Source organism: Capricornis sumatraensis, chromosome 2 (genome assembly GCF_032405125.1).
Source record: "Capricornis sumatraensis isolate serow.1 chromosome 2, serow.2, whole genome shotgun sequence".
Taxonomy (NCBI): domain Eukaryota; kingdom Metazoa; phylum Chordata; class Mammalia; order Artiodactyla; family Bovidae; genus Capricornis; species Capricornis sumatraensis.
In genome coordinates, this window is record NC_091070.1 from 44,283,437 (window position 1) to 44,300,351 (window position 16,915).

General features: G+C 40.8%; 1 protein-coding gene across 1 annotated transcript in view; it reads left to right on the forward strand.

Annotated features, from left to right (window-relative positions):
* TMOD3 (tropomodulin 3) overlaps nt 1-16,915 on the forward strand; it is a 98,667-nt gene that overhangs the window by 34,201 nt on the left and 47,551 nt on the right. Inside the window, exons 2-3 of the mRNA XM_068962602.1 lie at nt 11,322-11,520; nt 16,755-16,911. Of these exons, the coding sequence (XP_068818703.1) occupies nt 11,395-11,520; nt 16,755-16,911 (283 nt within the window). The 5' untranslated portion in view covers nt 11,322-11,394. The remainder of the gene's footprint in view (nt 1-11,321; nt 11,521-16,754; nt 16,912-16,915) is intronic.

Consider the following 16,915-nt stretch of genomic DNA (forward strand, 5'->3'; position numbering starts at 1 on the left):
TCTTGGCAAAATTTCATAGTCTGAACTTAAAGGAAATGCCTTTGCATTGCTTTGAAAAGGAAAAAACAAGCCAAGGAAGTAAATTCCTTAGATAACTGAAAAACATTTTGATACATTTTCCCCAAGAAATACCTTAATAAATTAGTAAGAGTTAAAATAGAAAAAGAGATTAGAAATGTATAACTGACAAAGATTAGTATCCAGAAGATGGTAAAGAGCATCTATCCTGTTTTTTAAAGATAACACAATATAAAAAAGGGCAGAGGTTCTTCATAGACTAAGGAATACCACTGTGTCTAAGTGACAAAGGCCAAGAACATAAAAAGATGCACAGCCTCATCACAACTCAGCAAAATGCAAATTAAAACCACAATGAAATATCATTTCATATCCACCAGAGTGGGTAAAAATACCCCCACCTCTGATAATATCAGTAGTTAGCAAGGATGAACAACATGAACTGTCATGCACTGAATCTTCCAGGAATCTAAATTGGTACAACCACTTTGAAAATAGTTTAACATTACCTAGTAAAGTTGGTAATACCATACCCTTGTCCCAGCAATTCCATTCCTAGCTTTCGACAACTTGGAGAAACTCTTGCACATGTATACCAGGAAAATAGGCAACAAGCAGCCTATTTCACAGCAGAAAGATAGAGCAGGAAAGACGGCAGGTCTTCAGATGTTCATTTATACAGTGGAATATTATATAGAAATGAAAAGAAAGAATTTCAGCTCTAAATATGAACGCAAAGCAATGTTGAGTATAGAAAGCAAGTCATACTTATGGACACAGTGTGGGGAGGGATAGTGAGATGAATGAAGAAAGCATCAGTGTATATCCACTATCAGGTGTAGGACGGATAGCTGGTGAGAAGGTGCTGTGTCGCACAAGGAGCCCAGTCTTGCGCTCTGTGATGACCTGGAGGGATGGAATGTGGGGAGGGGAGGCGGGGAATGTTTGTATAATTATGGCTGATTTGCATTGTTGTATGGCAGAAACCAACACAGCACTGTAAGAAATTTTTAAATTAAATAAATACATCAGAAAAAAGAGAAAATACATAATGTACAAGTCTACATATGTATATGTACCAAAAATAGCAAAACTAAAACTGTTTCAAGATATGTACATTTGAGGTAAAACTGTGAAGAAAGTAAGAGAATGATTAATTCAAAATTCGATACGTCTACTGGCTACTACTTCTAGAGGAATAGATGGAAAGGGGAACATGAAAGTATTGGTAGTGTTCTCTTTCTGAGACTGGGTTGTATGTTCTCATGGTGTTCATTTTATTAATCTTTAAGCAGTACTATTCAGTGCTTTGTGTGACAGCTTTTACTTTGGGATAAGGAGCCATCGCTTGAAGTATTCAGTCACTTTAAGAGAAGTCATGCTCCAAACCTATAGATTCTTTTTTAAAATTTTATTATTATTATTATTATTATTTTACTTTACAATATTGTGTTGGTTTTGCCATACATCAACATGAATCCGCCACGGATGTACACGAGTTCCCAATCCTGAACCCCCCTCCCTCCTCCCTCCCCATCCCATCCCTCTGGGTCATCCCAGTGCACCAGCTACAAGCATCCTGTATCCTGCATCGAACCTGGACTGGCGATTGGTTTCTTATATGATATTATACATATTTCAATGCCATTCTCCCAAATCATCCCACCCTCGCCCTCTCCCACAGAGTCCAAAAGTCCGTTCTATACATCTGTGTCTCTTTTGCTGTCTTGCATACAGGGTTATCATTACCATCTTTCTAAATTCCATATATATGCATTAGTATACTGTATTGGTGTTTTTCTTTCTGGCTTACTTCACTCTGTATAATTGGCTCCAGTTTCATCCACCTCATTAGAACTGATTCAAATGTATTCTTTTTAATGGCTGAGTAATACTCCATTGTGTATATGTACCACAGCTTTCTTATCCATTCGTCTGCTGGTGGACATCTAAGTTGCTTCCATGTCCTGGCTATTATAAACAGTGCTGTGATGAACACTGGGGTACATGTATCTCTTTCAATTCTGGTTTCTTTAGTGTCTATGCCCAGCAGTGGGATTGCTGGGTCATAAGGCAGTTGTATTTCCAGATTTTTAAGGAATCTCCACACTGTTCTCCATAGTGGCTGTACTAGTTTGCATTCCCACCAACAGTGTAAGAGGGTTCCCTTTTCTCCACACCCTCTCCAGCATAAAAAGGTGAAATTCATTGTTTTGGGGTGAAATGTCCTATAGATATCAATTAGGTCTAACTGGTCTATTGTATCATTTAAAGTTTGTGTTTCTTTGTTAATTTTCTGTTTAGTTGATCTATCCTTAGGTGTGAGTGGGGTATTAAAGTCTCCCACTATTATTGTGTTATTGTTAGCATACTTGTTAGCATTTGTCTTACGTATTATGGTGATCCTATGTTGGGTGCATATATATTTATAATTGTTATATCTTCTTGGATTGATCCTCTGATCATTAGGTAGTGTCCTTCTTTGTCTCTTTTCACAGCCTTTGTTTTAAAGACTATTTTATCTGATATGAGTATTGCTACTCCTGCATTCTTTTGGTCTCTATTTGCATGGAGTATCTTTTTCCAGCCCTTCGCTTTCAGTCTGTATGTGTCCCTTGTTTTAAGATGGGTCTCTTGTAGACAACATATATAGGGGTTTTGTTTTTGTATCCATTCAGCCAGGCTTTGTCTTTTGGTTGGGGCATTCAACCCATTTACGTTTAAGGTAATTATTGATAAGTATGATCCAGTTGCCATTTACTTTATTGTTTTGGGTTCGGGTTTATACACCCTTTTTGGGTTTCCTGTCTAGAGAGTTTAGTTAAGTCGCTCAGTTGTGTCCGACTCTTTGCAACCCCATAAATCTCAGCACGCCAGGCCTCCCTGTCCATCACCAACTCCCAGAGTTCACTCAGACTTATGTCCATCGAGCCAGTGATGCCATCCAGCCATCTCATCCTCTGTCGTCCCCTTCTCCTCCTACCCCCAATCCCTCCCAGCATCAGGGTCTTTTCCAATGAGTCAACTCTTCTCATGAGGTGGCCAAAGTACTGGAGTTTCAGCTTTAGCATCATTCCTTCCAAAGAAATCCCAGGGCTGATCTCCTTCAGAATGGACTGGTTGGATCTTCTTGCAGTCCAAGGGACTCTCAAGAGTCTTCTCCAACACCACAGTTCAAAAGCATCAATTCTTCGGTGCTCAGCCTTCTTCACAGTCCAACTCTCACATCCATACATGACTACTGGAAAAACCATAGCCTTGACTAGACGGACCTTAGTTGGCAAAGTAGTGTCTCTGCTTTAGAATCTGCTATCTAGGTTAGTCATAACTTTCCTTCCAAGGAGTAAGCATCTTTTAATTTCATGGCTGTAATCACCATCTGCAGTGATTTTGGAGCCCCAGAAAATAAGTCTGACACTGTTTCCACTGGTTCCCCATCTACTTCCCATGAAGTGATGGGACCGGATGCCATGATCTTCGTTTTCTGAATGTTGAGCTTTAAGCCAACTTTTTCACTCTCCTCTTTCACTTTCATTAAGAGGCTTTTTAGTTCCTCTTCACTTTCTGCCATAAGGGTGGTGTCATCTGCATATCTGAGGTTATTGATATTTCTCCCGGCAATCTAGCAATTGTTGGAGAGCTGGTTTGGTGGTGCTGAATTCTCTCAGCTTTTGCTTGTCTGTAAAGCTTTTGATTTCTCCTTCATATTTGAGTGAGATCCTTGCTGGGTACAGTAATCTGGGCTGTAGATTATTTTCTTTCATCACTTTAAGTATGTCTTGCCATTCCCTCCTGGCTTGAAGAGTTTCTATTGAAAGATCAGCTGTTATCCTTACGGGAATCCCCTTGTGTGTTATTTGTTGTTTTTCCCTTGCTGCTTCCAATATTGTTCTTTGTGTTTGATCTTTGTTAATTTGATTAATATGTGTCTTGGGGTGTTTCACCTTGGGTTTATCCTGTTTGGGACTCTCTGGGCTTGGACTTGAGTGATTATTTCCTTCCCCATTTTAGGGAAGTTTTCAACTATTATCTCCTCAAGTATTTTCTCATGGTCTTTCTTTTTGTCTTCTTCTGGGACTCCTATAATTCAAATGTTGGAGCGTTTAATATTGTCCTGGAGGTCTCTGAGATTGTCCTCATTTCTTTTAATTCATTTTTCTATTTTCCTCTCTGATTCATTTATTTCTAGCATTCTATCTTCTACTTCACTAATCCTATCTTCTGCCTCCATTATTGTACTATTTGTTGCCTCCAGAGTTTTTTTTTATCTCATTTATTGCATTATTCATTATATATTGACTCTTTTATTTCTTCTAGGTCCTTGTTAAACCTTTCTTGCATCTTCTCAGTCCTCGTCTCCAGGCTATTTATCTGTGATTCCATTTTTAATTTCAAGATTTTGGATCATTTTCACCATCATTATTCGGAATTCTTTATCAGGTAGATTCCTTATCTCTTCCTCTTTTGTTTGGTTTGGTGGGCATTTATCCTGTCCCTTTACCTGCTGGGTATTCCTCTGTCTCTTCATCTTGTTTATATTGCTGCGTTTAGGGTGGCCTTTCTGTATTCTGGCAGTTTATGGAGTTCTCTTTATTGTGGAGTTTCCTTGCTATGGGTGGGGTTGGACGGGTGGCTTGTCAAGGTTTCTTGGTTAGGGAAGCTTGTGTTAGTGTTCTGGTGGGTGGAGCTGGATTTCTTCTCTCCGGAGTGCAATGAAGTGTCCAGTAATTAGTTATGAGATGTCAGTGGTTTTGGGGTAACTTTGGGCAGCCTGTATATTGAAGCTCAGGGCAGTGTTCCTGTGTTGCTGGAGAATTTGCATGGTACGTCTTGCTCTGGAACTTGTTGGCCTTTGGATAGTGCTTGGTTTCAGTGTAGGTATGGAGGTGTTTGATGAGCTCCTGTCGATTAATGTTCCCTGGAGTCGGGAGTTCTCTGATGTTCTCAGGATTTGGACTTAAGCCTCCTGCTTCTGGTTTTCAGTCTTATTTTTATAGTAGTCTCAAGACTTCTCCTTCTGTACAGCACCATTGATAAAACATCTAGGTTAAAGATGAAAAGTTTCTCCACAGTGAGGGACACCCAGAGAAGTTCACAGAGTTACATGGAGAAGAGAAGAGAGAAGAGGGAGTTAGAGATGACCCTAATGAGATGAGGTGGAATCAAAAGAGGAGAGAGCAAGCTAGCCAGTAATCATTTCCTTATGTGCTCTCCACAGTCTGGACCACTCAGAGATGTTCACGGAGTTATATAGAGAAGAGAAGAGGGAGGAAGGAGACAGAGGTGGCCAGGAGGATAAAAGGGGGAAATGAAAAGGAGAGAGATCCAGCCAGTAATCAGTTCCCTAAGTGTTCTCCACCGATTGGAACACACAGAGATTCAGAGTTGGGTAGAAAAGAGAAGGGGGAGGGAGGAGATAGAGGCGGCCTGGTGGAGAAAAAGGAAAGTCCAACGGAGGAGAGAGCAGTCAAGCCAGTAATCTCTCTCCCAAGTAAAAATGGGTACTGAAGATTGGGTTTTTAAAGGTACAAAATTGATAACAAATACCAAAAAGCAAAGATTAAAAATCTAGAGTAGAAGTTGGATTTTCAAAAATATAATATTAAAGAAAAGATGAAGAAGAAAAAAACAAAGTCACAAAAATTATTAAAATATATATATATGAAGTTTACTTTTAAAATAGGGTCTTTTTTTTGAAAAGTAATAGGTTATAAAAATGAAAATTAAAGGAGTAATAGAGGACTTAAAATTTTTAAAAAGTTTAGAAAAAAGAAAAGAAAAAAAAAGAATAATTGTAAAAATAGTAAAGATATATCTAGGACTTTCTCTGGTGGTGTTGTGGGCAATGTGGGGTCAGTTCATTTTCCGATAGTTCCTTGGTCTGGCTTATATTTCTCAAGATCTATAGGCCCCTTCCCATGTAGTCGGTGCTAACTACAGGGTTTTAATCTCCTGCACCTGTCACTTCAAGGCGGTTCCCTCTGTTTTGGCTTCTTCTGTTTGCTGGTCTCTTCAGTGTCTGATTTCTGCCCTGACACAAGGTGGGCGGTGGTGGACACTTTTTTTTTAAGGCTCACTTGTTCAGTTGTGCTGTGGGGAGGGAGGGATGCTGCAAACAAATAACACTGGCGTGTGCTCGCAGTGTCTCAGCCACACTGGGCCTGCCCCTGCTTGCGGGGCACACAGCTCAGGCTCTAGGTTGCTCTCCCGGGAACTGTCTGAGGCCAGCCCTCGGCTGCATGCACCTCCCAGGTCTAAGCCACTCAGGTAGTCCTCAGTGGTGCAGACTCGGTTGGGCCTGCGTTTTGTGCCCTTCCCAGGTCCGAGTAGTTCAGGTGTTTGGCGAGTGCAGTCACTGCGACTTATCGCCTCTCCTGTCCCTGCTGCTCGGTTTTCTGGGTGTACAACTGGTGCGCCTTCTCAGGCGGATGATGACTGTCCAGAACCCCAAGAAGTCTTAGTTAGCAAAGAAGCCTGCTTGCAGTTTGGTAGATAATGTCTCTCTGGGGCTCGATTGCCCCCTTCCAGCCCTTCTGGCTGTGGCTGCCTGTCACCAGAGGGGGATGGTCTGCAGCCGGCTATTTCTGTTCTGTCCTTTGTTCTATGCGTGGTCTTGGCGGTGTCTTATGTTAGAGCTTCTCGCATGGTAGATATCCCACAGGCTGGTTTGCTAGCCCAAGTTAGTTCGCTCTGGTTACCCTTGGGGCATTCGGCCTGATCCTTAAAAAGCAGTGCAGCCCGCGCCTCCCTGCCCAGCACCCTCTTGCTAGTGGCGGATGCAGGCGTCTGCGCTGCTTCTCTGCTGGGGGATTTACCGTTGGGCTCCTGATCTGCGGGGTTTAATTATTTATTTATTTTTCCTCCCTGTTATGTTGCCCTCTGCGCTTCCAAGGCTCGCCACAGACTCGGCAGTGAGAGTGTTTCCTGGTGTTTGGAAATTTCTCTCTTTTTAAGACTCCCCTCCCGGGACGGAGCTCTGTCCCTACCTCTTTTGTCTGTTTGTTTGTCATTTATATTTTTTCCTACCTCTTTTCGAAGACAGTGAGCTGCTTTTCTGGGTGCCTGATGTCCTCTGCTGGCATTCAGAAGTTGTTTTGTGGTATTTACTCAGCGTTTAAATGTTCTTTTGATGAATTTGTTTGGGAGAAAGTGGTCTCCCCGTCCTGTTCCTCCGCCATCTTAGGCCTGCCTCAGGACCAAACCTATAGATCCTGAGTGGCATGTAATGTTGCCTTTGCCCCTAATGCCTTATTCCTATCATATTGCCCGTTACAGTACCTTATTAGTAAGATTGAAATGGAGCAGGACCCTATAGATATTGTCCTTCATGTCCTCTACCTGCCTTTTTTCTGTAGAAACTATTTAGCTAAAGAATAAGTTTAATCAGAGCAGTGAGAACATGCAGAAACAAAGGAAAACAGTCAAAGGAGGCCAAATAACACTAGCTTAGCCGTTAAGCAAGGTCAAGGACTTTTAGTTCCTCCTCAAGGGCTGTATGTATGTGTTAGTCACTCAGTTGTGTCTGACTCTTTACTACCCCATGGACTGTAGCCCACCAGGCTATTCTGTCCCTGGAATTCTCCAGGCAGGAATACTGGAGTGGGTAGCCATTCCCTTCTCCAGGGATCTTCCTAAACTAGAGATTGAACCCAGGTCTCCTGCATTGCAGGCAGATTCTTTACTGTAAGCTCTGGTAAATTCCAGGAACAGAGGGGCCTGGCAAGCTAGAGTCCATGGGGTTGCAAAGGGTCAGACATGACTGACTGACACACACACAAGGGCTGTAGATAATGTTTTGAGCCATGTCTTGTGAGCTGTCATAGATACTGAAACCCCCACCAGGTGGAAAAGTTAATTATATGATGACCAGATTGTAGCCAAGATTTAAGTTGACACAATTCCAAGAGCTGGCCTCAAGAAATGGAAACCAACCAACCCTGGAACTAAAGATTAACTGTACTTACAACATATCAAGATGATGCTGATCAGACCACCAGTGACCAATTTCAGATGCCTGTCAGAGGTGACTGTGCTGTTTCCGTATGTAGCCCCCTCCCTTGGCCTATAAAAACTCTAGCCCACTGATTGTTGGCCGGGAGAGTGGGGGTTGCCTTTGGACAGCCCCCCACCCCCAGCTGCTGGCATCCAAAATAAAGCAAAGTGTCCTTTTCACCAGCCTTGCCTCTTTATTGGCTTTTGAGCAGTGAGTTACAGGATGACCTTTATTTTATGGCCCAAGCTGGAACACTTGAGTAAGGTGAGGGGATGCTCAAAATAATTAATACTTATTTCTTTGAAATATTTATTGAGCAAGGTGTTGGCTTTATTGTATGCTATAAACCTCATGGCAAATAGATGGGGAAACAATCGACAGTGAGAGACTTTAGTTTTGGGGGCTACAAAATCACTGCAGATGGTGACTGCACCCATGAAATTAAAAGATGCTTGCTCCTTGGAAGAAAAGCTATGACCAACCTAGACAAAATATTAAAAAGCAGAGATATTACTTTGCCAACAAAGATCCGTCTAGTCAAAGCTATGGTTTTTCCAGTAGTCATGTATGGATGTGAGAGTTGGACTATAAAGAAAGCTGAGTGCAGAAGAATTGATGCTTTTGATCTGTGGTGTTGGAGAAGACTTTTGAGAGTCCCTTGGACTGCAAAGAGATTCAACCAGTCCATCCTGAAGGAAATCAGTCCTGAATATTCATTGGAAGGACTGATGCTGAAGCTGAAACTCCAATGCTTTGGCCACCTGATGAGAAGAACTGACTCATTTGAAAAGACCCTGATGCTAGGAAAGATTGAAGGCAGAAAGAGAAGGGGACGACAGAGGATGAGATGGTTGGATGGCATCACCGATGCACATGAGTTTGCGTAAACCCCAGGAGTTGGTGATGGACAGGGAATCCTGGCACGCTGCAGTCCAAGGGGTCACAAAGAGTCAGATATGACTGAGTAACTGAACTGAACTGATAAACCTCAAAATATGTTAAACTACAGTAAAGACTTTTTGAATTGATTGTTCAAACATTAAAAAATATCAAAAGCTAATTACTCTTAGTACATATTCATGTACTTTTATCAGTTTCTTACCCTTCAGTTCAGTTCGGTTCAGTTGCTCAGTCATGTCCGACTCTTTGAGACCCCATGAATCTCAGCATGCCAGGCCTCCCTGTCCATCACCAACTCCTGGATTTCACCCAAACTCAGGTGCATCGAGTCAGTGATGCCATCCAGCCATCTCATCCTCTGTCGTCCCCTTCTCCTCCTGCCCCCAATCCCTCCCAGCATTAGAGTCTTTTCCAATGAGTCAACTCTTCGCATGAGGTGGCCAAAGTACTGGAGTTTCAGCTTTAGCATCATTTCTTCCAAAGAACACCCAGGGCTGATCTCCTTCAGAATGGACTGGTTGGATCTCCTTGCAGTCCAAGGGACTCTCAAGAGTCTTCTCCAACACCACAGTTCAAAAGCATCAATTCTTCGGCGCTCAGCCTTCTTCACAGTCCAACTCTCACATCCATACATGACCACTGGAAAAACCATAGCCTTGACTAGATGGACCTTTGTTGGCAAAGTCTCAAATACCATATCACTGATACTTTAATGAAGGAAGTATTTTTTCAAAATGTTTTCTATTTTTTCCCCTTTAGTTACCTACCACCTTCTTTAAAATTGCATTTTATGGTTAATATATTTGAAAGTGCTGATACCTTCTATTGAATAGTCTCCACAAACTTTATTGTTTTTAGTTGAGCAGATACACTCCCTGGATGCTTGATAAGCGTGTATTCCTAAAGTTGGAAGTACAGAGGAGGTTTACCAAGCTTAGTAATAACAATAATGATAATAATTATGTGTTCAAAAAAGTGAAAAATAATCCAGGGTTGCTGCTAAACCAGATGAGGCGCCAGCAGAACAGGTGTAAGCCAGACCCATCTAGGGCTATTGTACAAAATGCCTCTGATTTAACATCTGCGTAAGTACGGCTCCATTTATTTGCTTGTTATTGGACCCAGATGTTCGCTAGCTGACAGACCCCTGTAGTGAACCTTCCTTTCTTCATAGGAGATGAAAACACATAAAAGGATCCACGAAGTGTTACTAGTTTGAGGAGGAAAATGTATTAGTAAAAATACTAAGTTAGGAAAAATTGGGAGAAGGGAGTAGGAAGTGTATCCCAGCTTTAAAGTACTGGGCGTTTTATAGCCGAGAAAAATTTAGCCACATCACTGGGTCTCAGGATTATTTCTTAATCACACAGAAACATTTGTGAGACAATGATCCACATATGTGGCTAGCATTTCTAGAAATACTTCATTTTTATTTCACACTTTTTGTGGTACTTATTTTAAGTATTTTTTTTCCTGTGGTACAGTCCTGCTGTATCTGGAAAGATGCTGCTTTTTGAGTCACTTCAGAGCTGTTTGGGAGGGATGGACATGGTGAGGAAATGGTGGGATCCTTTCCTATCACCAGACCCACCTGACCAGTCTTTCTGGTCAATGAATGACATATCGCAGCATAGTATTGAGTTTTTTCTAAAGCATTTTCAGAATGCTGTGTTGTTTTTTTTTTCCTTTAAAGATGCCTTTTCTTAAGAATGTTAGTATGTATTGTTTAAAATATATATAATATTTCATATTTAAAAAATAATCAGTACACTTTCTTCAGAATTTTATTTCAACTTGGAACCTAGATTACTTTGCCAAATAAATGTATTATTTTCATAATGCAGCAAAATATAAATTAGAAGGAAAAATGCCTTATCAAAAATATTTTTTAAATGTATCTGCTCATTTTTTTCCAACGGCCGCTTCTCCTGTGGAAAGTATATTAATATCCCCTCTACATTGAGTCAGAAAATACTGTTCTTCTAAGCAGTTTACAGCAAAACACGCATACCTCAAACATACTGTGCTTAAACAAAGTACTCTGGTAGCAATCATTCGAAAACCATTGATGGAAAAAAAAATTATATTTTGATATATAAATTCTTCCCCCCACTAAAACAGAGTTATCAGGAAATCTAAGTACTATCAAGAAGCTGTCTTAATGGATTTGAATTATATTCGCTCCTTCACCTCTTTCTTCCTAGTTGTGGCTTTCTGTTTTTGTTTGGTTGCTTTTTGTCAACAAAAGGCAAAAGGTAAAGGCATTTAATGATTCATAGAGGAGGGTAGTGCGTGATATATGGTCAAAGAATTTACTACACATGGAAATTACATTTCATTTAACCTAGAATAGATTGAAGTAAGGTGGACATGACATAACATTTTAAATGTTTTTGTTTTCTCTCTGTAGTTTTGAGGAAAAAAAAAATCACTTCTCACTGTACTGGATAGCAAAAATTAAGTGACTTCCTCTACTGTGAACCATGGCGCTGTCATTCCGGAAGGACTTAGAAAAATACAAGGACCTGGATGAAGATGAACTCCTTGGGAATCTGTCAGAAATAGAACTGAAACAGCTGGAAACTGTTCTGGATGATCTTGACCCTGAGGTAGGTGCTAGGTCATAAAGAGAAATGAAATAATTTTTGAAACCCTTTGATACTAAGTAGCTGCCTTCGAGCACTTATCTTTTTCATGACTTCCCTGACACTGCCCTCCCACTCCTTCTCTTCATCCAAATGAACTTTTTGCCTCCTTCTCAGTTCCCCCACTTTTGCCTTGTATCTCTAATAACATAACTAGTCTAAGCATTTTTTTCCAACATTTTTATTTTCAAACATATCCCGAAATTTTCTCCCTTTTAAGAAATCTTTTCTTTCTGGGCAGGGAATAATGTTTTGGGTAAAATACAGCATATGCCAGCCTCTGTGCCTCTTCAGGGCTTCTATACCAGGATGGTTGCAGTGTAGAAAGTGTCTCTAGAAGGTTCTTCATGACCTTAAATCTAATGCTTACCTTTCTGAAAGATGCTGAACAAACTAGATCAAAGTTTCCAGTCATTGGTAGAATAGATCTAAGCAGACTCTGGGCAGTACTTCAATCCATGTAAAGCAGACCTGAATATATGTTTTGTTTTCCAAAATGGATGTTGTTTATCTTATACATTACTTAAGGCTAAGGTAGAGACCCTTGATCCTTGAATTATTAATCCCTGATATGTTTTGGGGGGCAGCAGCAGATGGGTAGGGGGTGAAGGTAAGTGGCAGTGAGGGGAGAACACTGAGTTAATGGCTCCCTAATCTAAAGGTAATGACTATTTGCTGTGCTTCTTTACCATGTTTTATTATGCCAAAACATTGATTTTTAGTGCCTTTTATGGATTGTGGTAGAGTTTGTTTTATGAAAGTGTTCTTGTCACTACCACACGTTTATTTCCTGTGAGAATATTTTTTAATTTTATTGAGCATTACACTCCTATTCTCAGCATTACTTCAGCACGTGGTTAATGTGTCTGTACTACAGATCAAATCCCTTAACCATAATTGTTATTGTAAGGAAGATTTTTTAGTGCACCTAAGTCTGTGGGTTAACTCAGAATAACAGTGCTCTTTTGCATGTCACAGCAGAATCTTCCCCAGGTAGTTCAACCTATCAGCCCTATTTGAATCAAACAGTAGGAACGTGAAGCTTTCATCTAGTCCAGAGTTTCTCAACCTTGGCACTATTGACATTTGGGGCTGGGTAATTCTTTGCTGTGGGCTGTCTGATGCTTTATAGGAGGTTTAGCAGCATCCTAGACCTCTGCTCACTACATACTAATAGCACACCCTCCTGTTTTAAAATGTACCTGGGATTTTGTTTTAATCAGGTCTGGTAAGATGACATGTAAAAATAACTTACTTGAAAGAAGAGTTTATTACAGTTCCCAACAGCAGGAGGCACACCAAGCTGCACAGGGCTGCAGGGGAAGCAGGGGGTTGGCCAGGAGTCAGAAGGAATGAGGAGCAAGTGTGGCCTAGAAATTTTATTGTGCTTTCCAAGGGGAAAAACAGGTGAGACAGAGTAAGCAAGTGTGGGCAAGCTTAGGATTGGGCAGTTTGAGTAATTCAGTGTCTCTGGGCTACAGGAGTGGCTTCTAGTTATCTGGTATCTGGTCCTGGGTCGATTTAGGGCAGAGCAAGTACTGGCTTTGTGTGTGAGAGGTAAAAGAGGTGGTTGGGGATATAGTCTTGGTTTTCGTATGAAAGGCACACTGATGACAGACAGAGTTGTTTGCTATCCCTAGGAACTAACTGATTAGCCCTGCGAGGGGCGTTCTTTCCAGGATTAGCAAGGCCCCCACAATGTCAAAGCATCATAGAATACAGAAAAATTTAAAATATGGTTAACATGCTCTCCCGCCAGTTGTGACAATCAAAAATATTTCCAGATATTGCCAGTTGTCCCCTGGGGAACAAAAACACCCTTAGTTGAGAAAAACTGATCTAGCTCTTGTCCTCTGTTTCACAGACAGAAAACAAAAAGTTAGGTGGCTTGCCTCAGTTCTACAACTATGGAAAGGCCTGAACTAGATGCCTCACTACCTGATTGATGCCTTGTAGAGTCTAGTGGTCTTTCTGTTAAATGACAGCGAGTCCCCTTTAATTTGTGCCTTAAGCTGTAGGTCTAAAAGCTGATGGCTTTTATTTTCTTATTTGGAAATTCATAGCCTGCTTCTTGTATGGAGAGACTTGAGTTCTAACTTTTGGATGTATTTTGTAAACTCCCCAATCCTAGTTGTGACTCCCCGACCCCTGGTACTATTAGTTGAGACTAGAAGAACAGTGATGTTTATTGACACCTTGATGCAGTGTGAATATGATATCTCATTATAAATATTTTGGAGGGCTATTTTACTTTCCTTATGCTACATTCAGTTTACTTATTTGCTAACTTAACTGTTTTTTGAAACTTCTGTCTCCAAAAGACAGCCAATCAGTCTAGCAAAAGCTATTTTTTCAATTCTAAACTGGGAATTAATTATTAAACAGCATTTCACTGTAAGGGAGAAGCGTGTAATTTTAATGAGATTTTAATCTATTTATTAATAGATAAAATATACTTTTATCTGGGGCTTTCCTCGTAGCTCAGTCAGTGAAGAGTCTGCCTGCGGTGCAGAAGACCCGGGTTCGATCCCTGGGTCGGGAAGATCCCCTGGGGAAGGGAATGGCAACCCACTCCAGTATTCTTGGCTGGAAAATCCCATGGACAGAAGAGCCTGATGGGCTACAGTCCATGGGGTCACAAGAGTCAGACACGACTTAGTGATCAAACCCAACTTGATTAAAGTGTACTTCTAATAAAGCTTAGCTTTTGGCCTCCAAAGCCAGATAGCTCTCATTTATTTTGTGGTCAAAGAGTGTATTTAAGGAGCCAGGATTCTAGCTAATGTATCATTTAAAACCTGTATGTTTAATATGGGCTTGAATAGGCAGGTGGAACACTGCAACTCTATTGCTACCACCATGAAATAGCAGTATATGTATAAGGGTCTTATTGATGGTGAAGGGAAGTAGCTTGTATTAATTTGCCTTAATGAGCATTTTTCTTTAAAAATATCCTTGGGACTTCCCTAGTGAACTAGTGGTTAAGACTGTGCCTTCCAATGCAGGGGGTATGACTCTGACCCCTTGTCTGGTAGGTAAGATTCCACATGCTTTGAGGCCAAAAGAATCAGAATATAAAACAGAAGCAGTGCTATAACAGATTCAGTAAAGACTTTAAAATGGTCAACATCAAAACAATCTTTTTTTAAAAAGTAGTCTCAAAGCCTTATTCAGGGACTTCCCTGATGGTCCAGTGGCTAGGACTCCACGCTGTCAGTGCAAGGGGCGCAGGTTCAATCCCTGGTCAGGAAACTAGGTCCCACATGGGGCAGCTAAATATCCCGCATGCCACAACTAAAGACCCCATGTGCTGCAACGAAGGTCAGAGGTGCCGAGTGCTGAAACTGGGACCTGGCACAGCCAAATGAATACATAAAATAAATGTATTTTAAAGTCTTTATTCAGTAATTATTGGGGGTGGGAAGCAACCTATATATCTCAGGTACTGTGCTAGGCTTAGGGATGCAAGAGTGATCTAAACAAGCGTGGTCTTTGCCCTCAAAATAATCATGCCGTATAAGAGCATATAATGGGAGGTTAGGAAAAGCTTTCTGTGGAGGGATGAAGCTGCATTCTGAAAAATGAATAACAAAAAAGGATGGACAGAGCATCCCAGGGAAGGAAGTATATGGCAGGTAAAAGGGAGGAACAAGGGCTGGTGGAGCTAGAATGGAGAGGGTATGTGAGGTGAGGCTGGGATAACCTCTAGGGTGGGTGGATGGGGTGGGAGTGAGTGTTGAAGAGTATTTGGCAACTGATCCAGGGAGACCAGTTGAGAGGCCTCTGCAATTTTCCATCCCAGCTTGGATTGTAGTGTAGACCAGAGTAATTGTGTTAGAGATGGAGGAAAGTTAGACAGTTCTTTAGGAAGTAAAAATGGTAGGATGGTTGATTGGGAGTGGATTCCTCATGTGAAGCTCTTGCCTTGATTTCAAAGCCAGAGGATAGAAATCTTGTGTTTCTTTTTTTTGTTCTTATAGACAGTTTTGTGATGTAGAAACCTTTTTGGGGCATGGTTAGGAACAGATCTCTTTTGTATTTCATCTTGAAAGATGAACTTTCTGTGTAATACATGCAACATTACATGAGGAAAACACAAAAGATGAATTTTATGAAAATTATTGTGGATTTCAGCAAATGGCCAGAGTTGAAGTGCCATACCATATTTTTAGTTATACAGTGAAAATTTGTTTTTATCGTTATCCATATAAGATTACCCCGAATGAAAAATGATCTTATAACAGCCAGGAGATTCAACATCCTCACGGATATTGGGAGGAACTTCAGAACAGAGTTGGCCCTTTTATGTGACTTTTTCTCTGCCTCCCATTTTCAAAGCAAAGAATACTTAAGAACTGTGAGACAAGGTAATATCACCTCTTTGGTTTTTGACAAGCAAAAGGATGACCCTCACGTTGTCTAGTCACTGCTTATTATTCTTGGGCTTAGTGAAAATACAGAGTGGGACCTAAAAGAGACAACTTTAGTCCATCGCCTCCCACCTCTCCCCCAACCGTCAGTTGCTCCATGCACTCAAAAAGACTGTACCCATATGGAAACCTAGGGATATAACTCTTGCCATAGAATCTCTGAGTGTCTTAGTGCATGAGTAGCCAATGACAGTGGTTGCTCCAAATACATCCTAGTTCTGATGTATACACACATACGTACACATAGAAGTTGAACATATTGCGTTTAAACACAAGTAAATGTTAATTGCGTGATATCCTGTATAGATATACTGTATGTATACATATTTGTCTTATGAAAAAAATCTTTATGATGAAGTAGACATTATGAAGGACTATGATGTATATAGTCATTTAGCATTCTTTTGCAATGAATGTTACAATATTTTCCATATATACATATATGTTGAGCTGTTATTAAGCATCACAAACTATTTTTTGTTACTGTCCCAGAACACTTAAAAAATAAAAGGTGTTTCCTGCTAGTAGAATACTCTCTGAAGAAGAGGTAAATGTGCCTATTTTAAAAATAGTGTAAGTTAATTCTACGTAATTTTAAAAAACTTCATTTGGAATACTTTTATGTTGCTGCCCTCGAACCCTGTAATGAAGTGTTTAATGCCTACATCTCATTCTAGTCTATAATTCTTTCTTAGATGGGTAACATCTGGACGCATACAGCATTAGCATTCTTGCTGGTCATAATGGCTGATTCATTCTCTTTGGCAGAACGCCCTTCTGCCTGCAGGGTTCCGGCAGAAGAACCAGACATCAAAGTCTGCCACAGGGCCATTTGATCGAGAACACCTCCTTTCATATCTGGAGAAGGAAGCTTTGGAGCATAAGGACAGGGAAGACTATGTGCCCTACACTGGAGAAAAAAAAGGTAA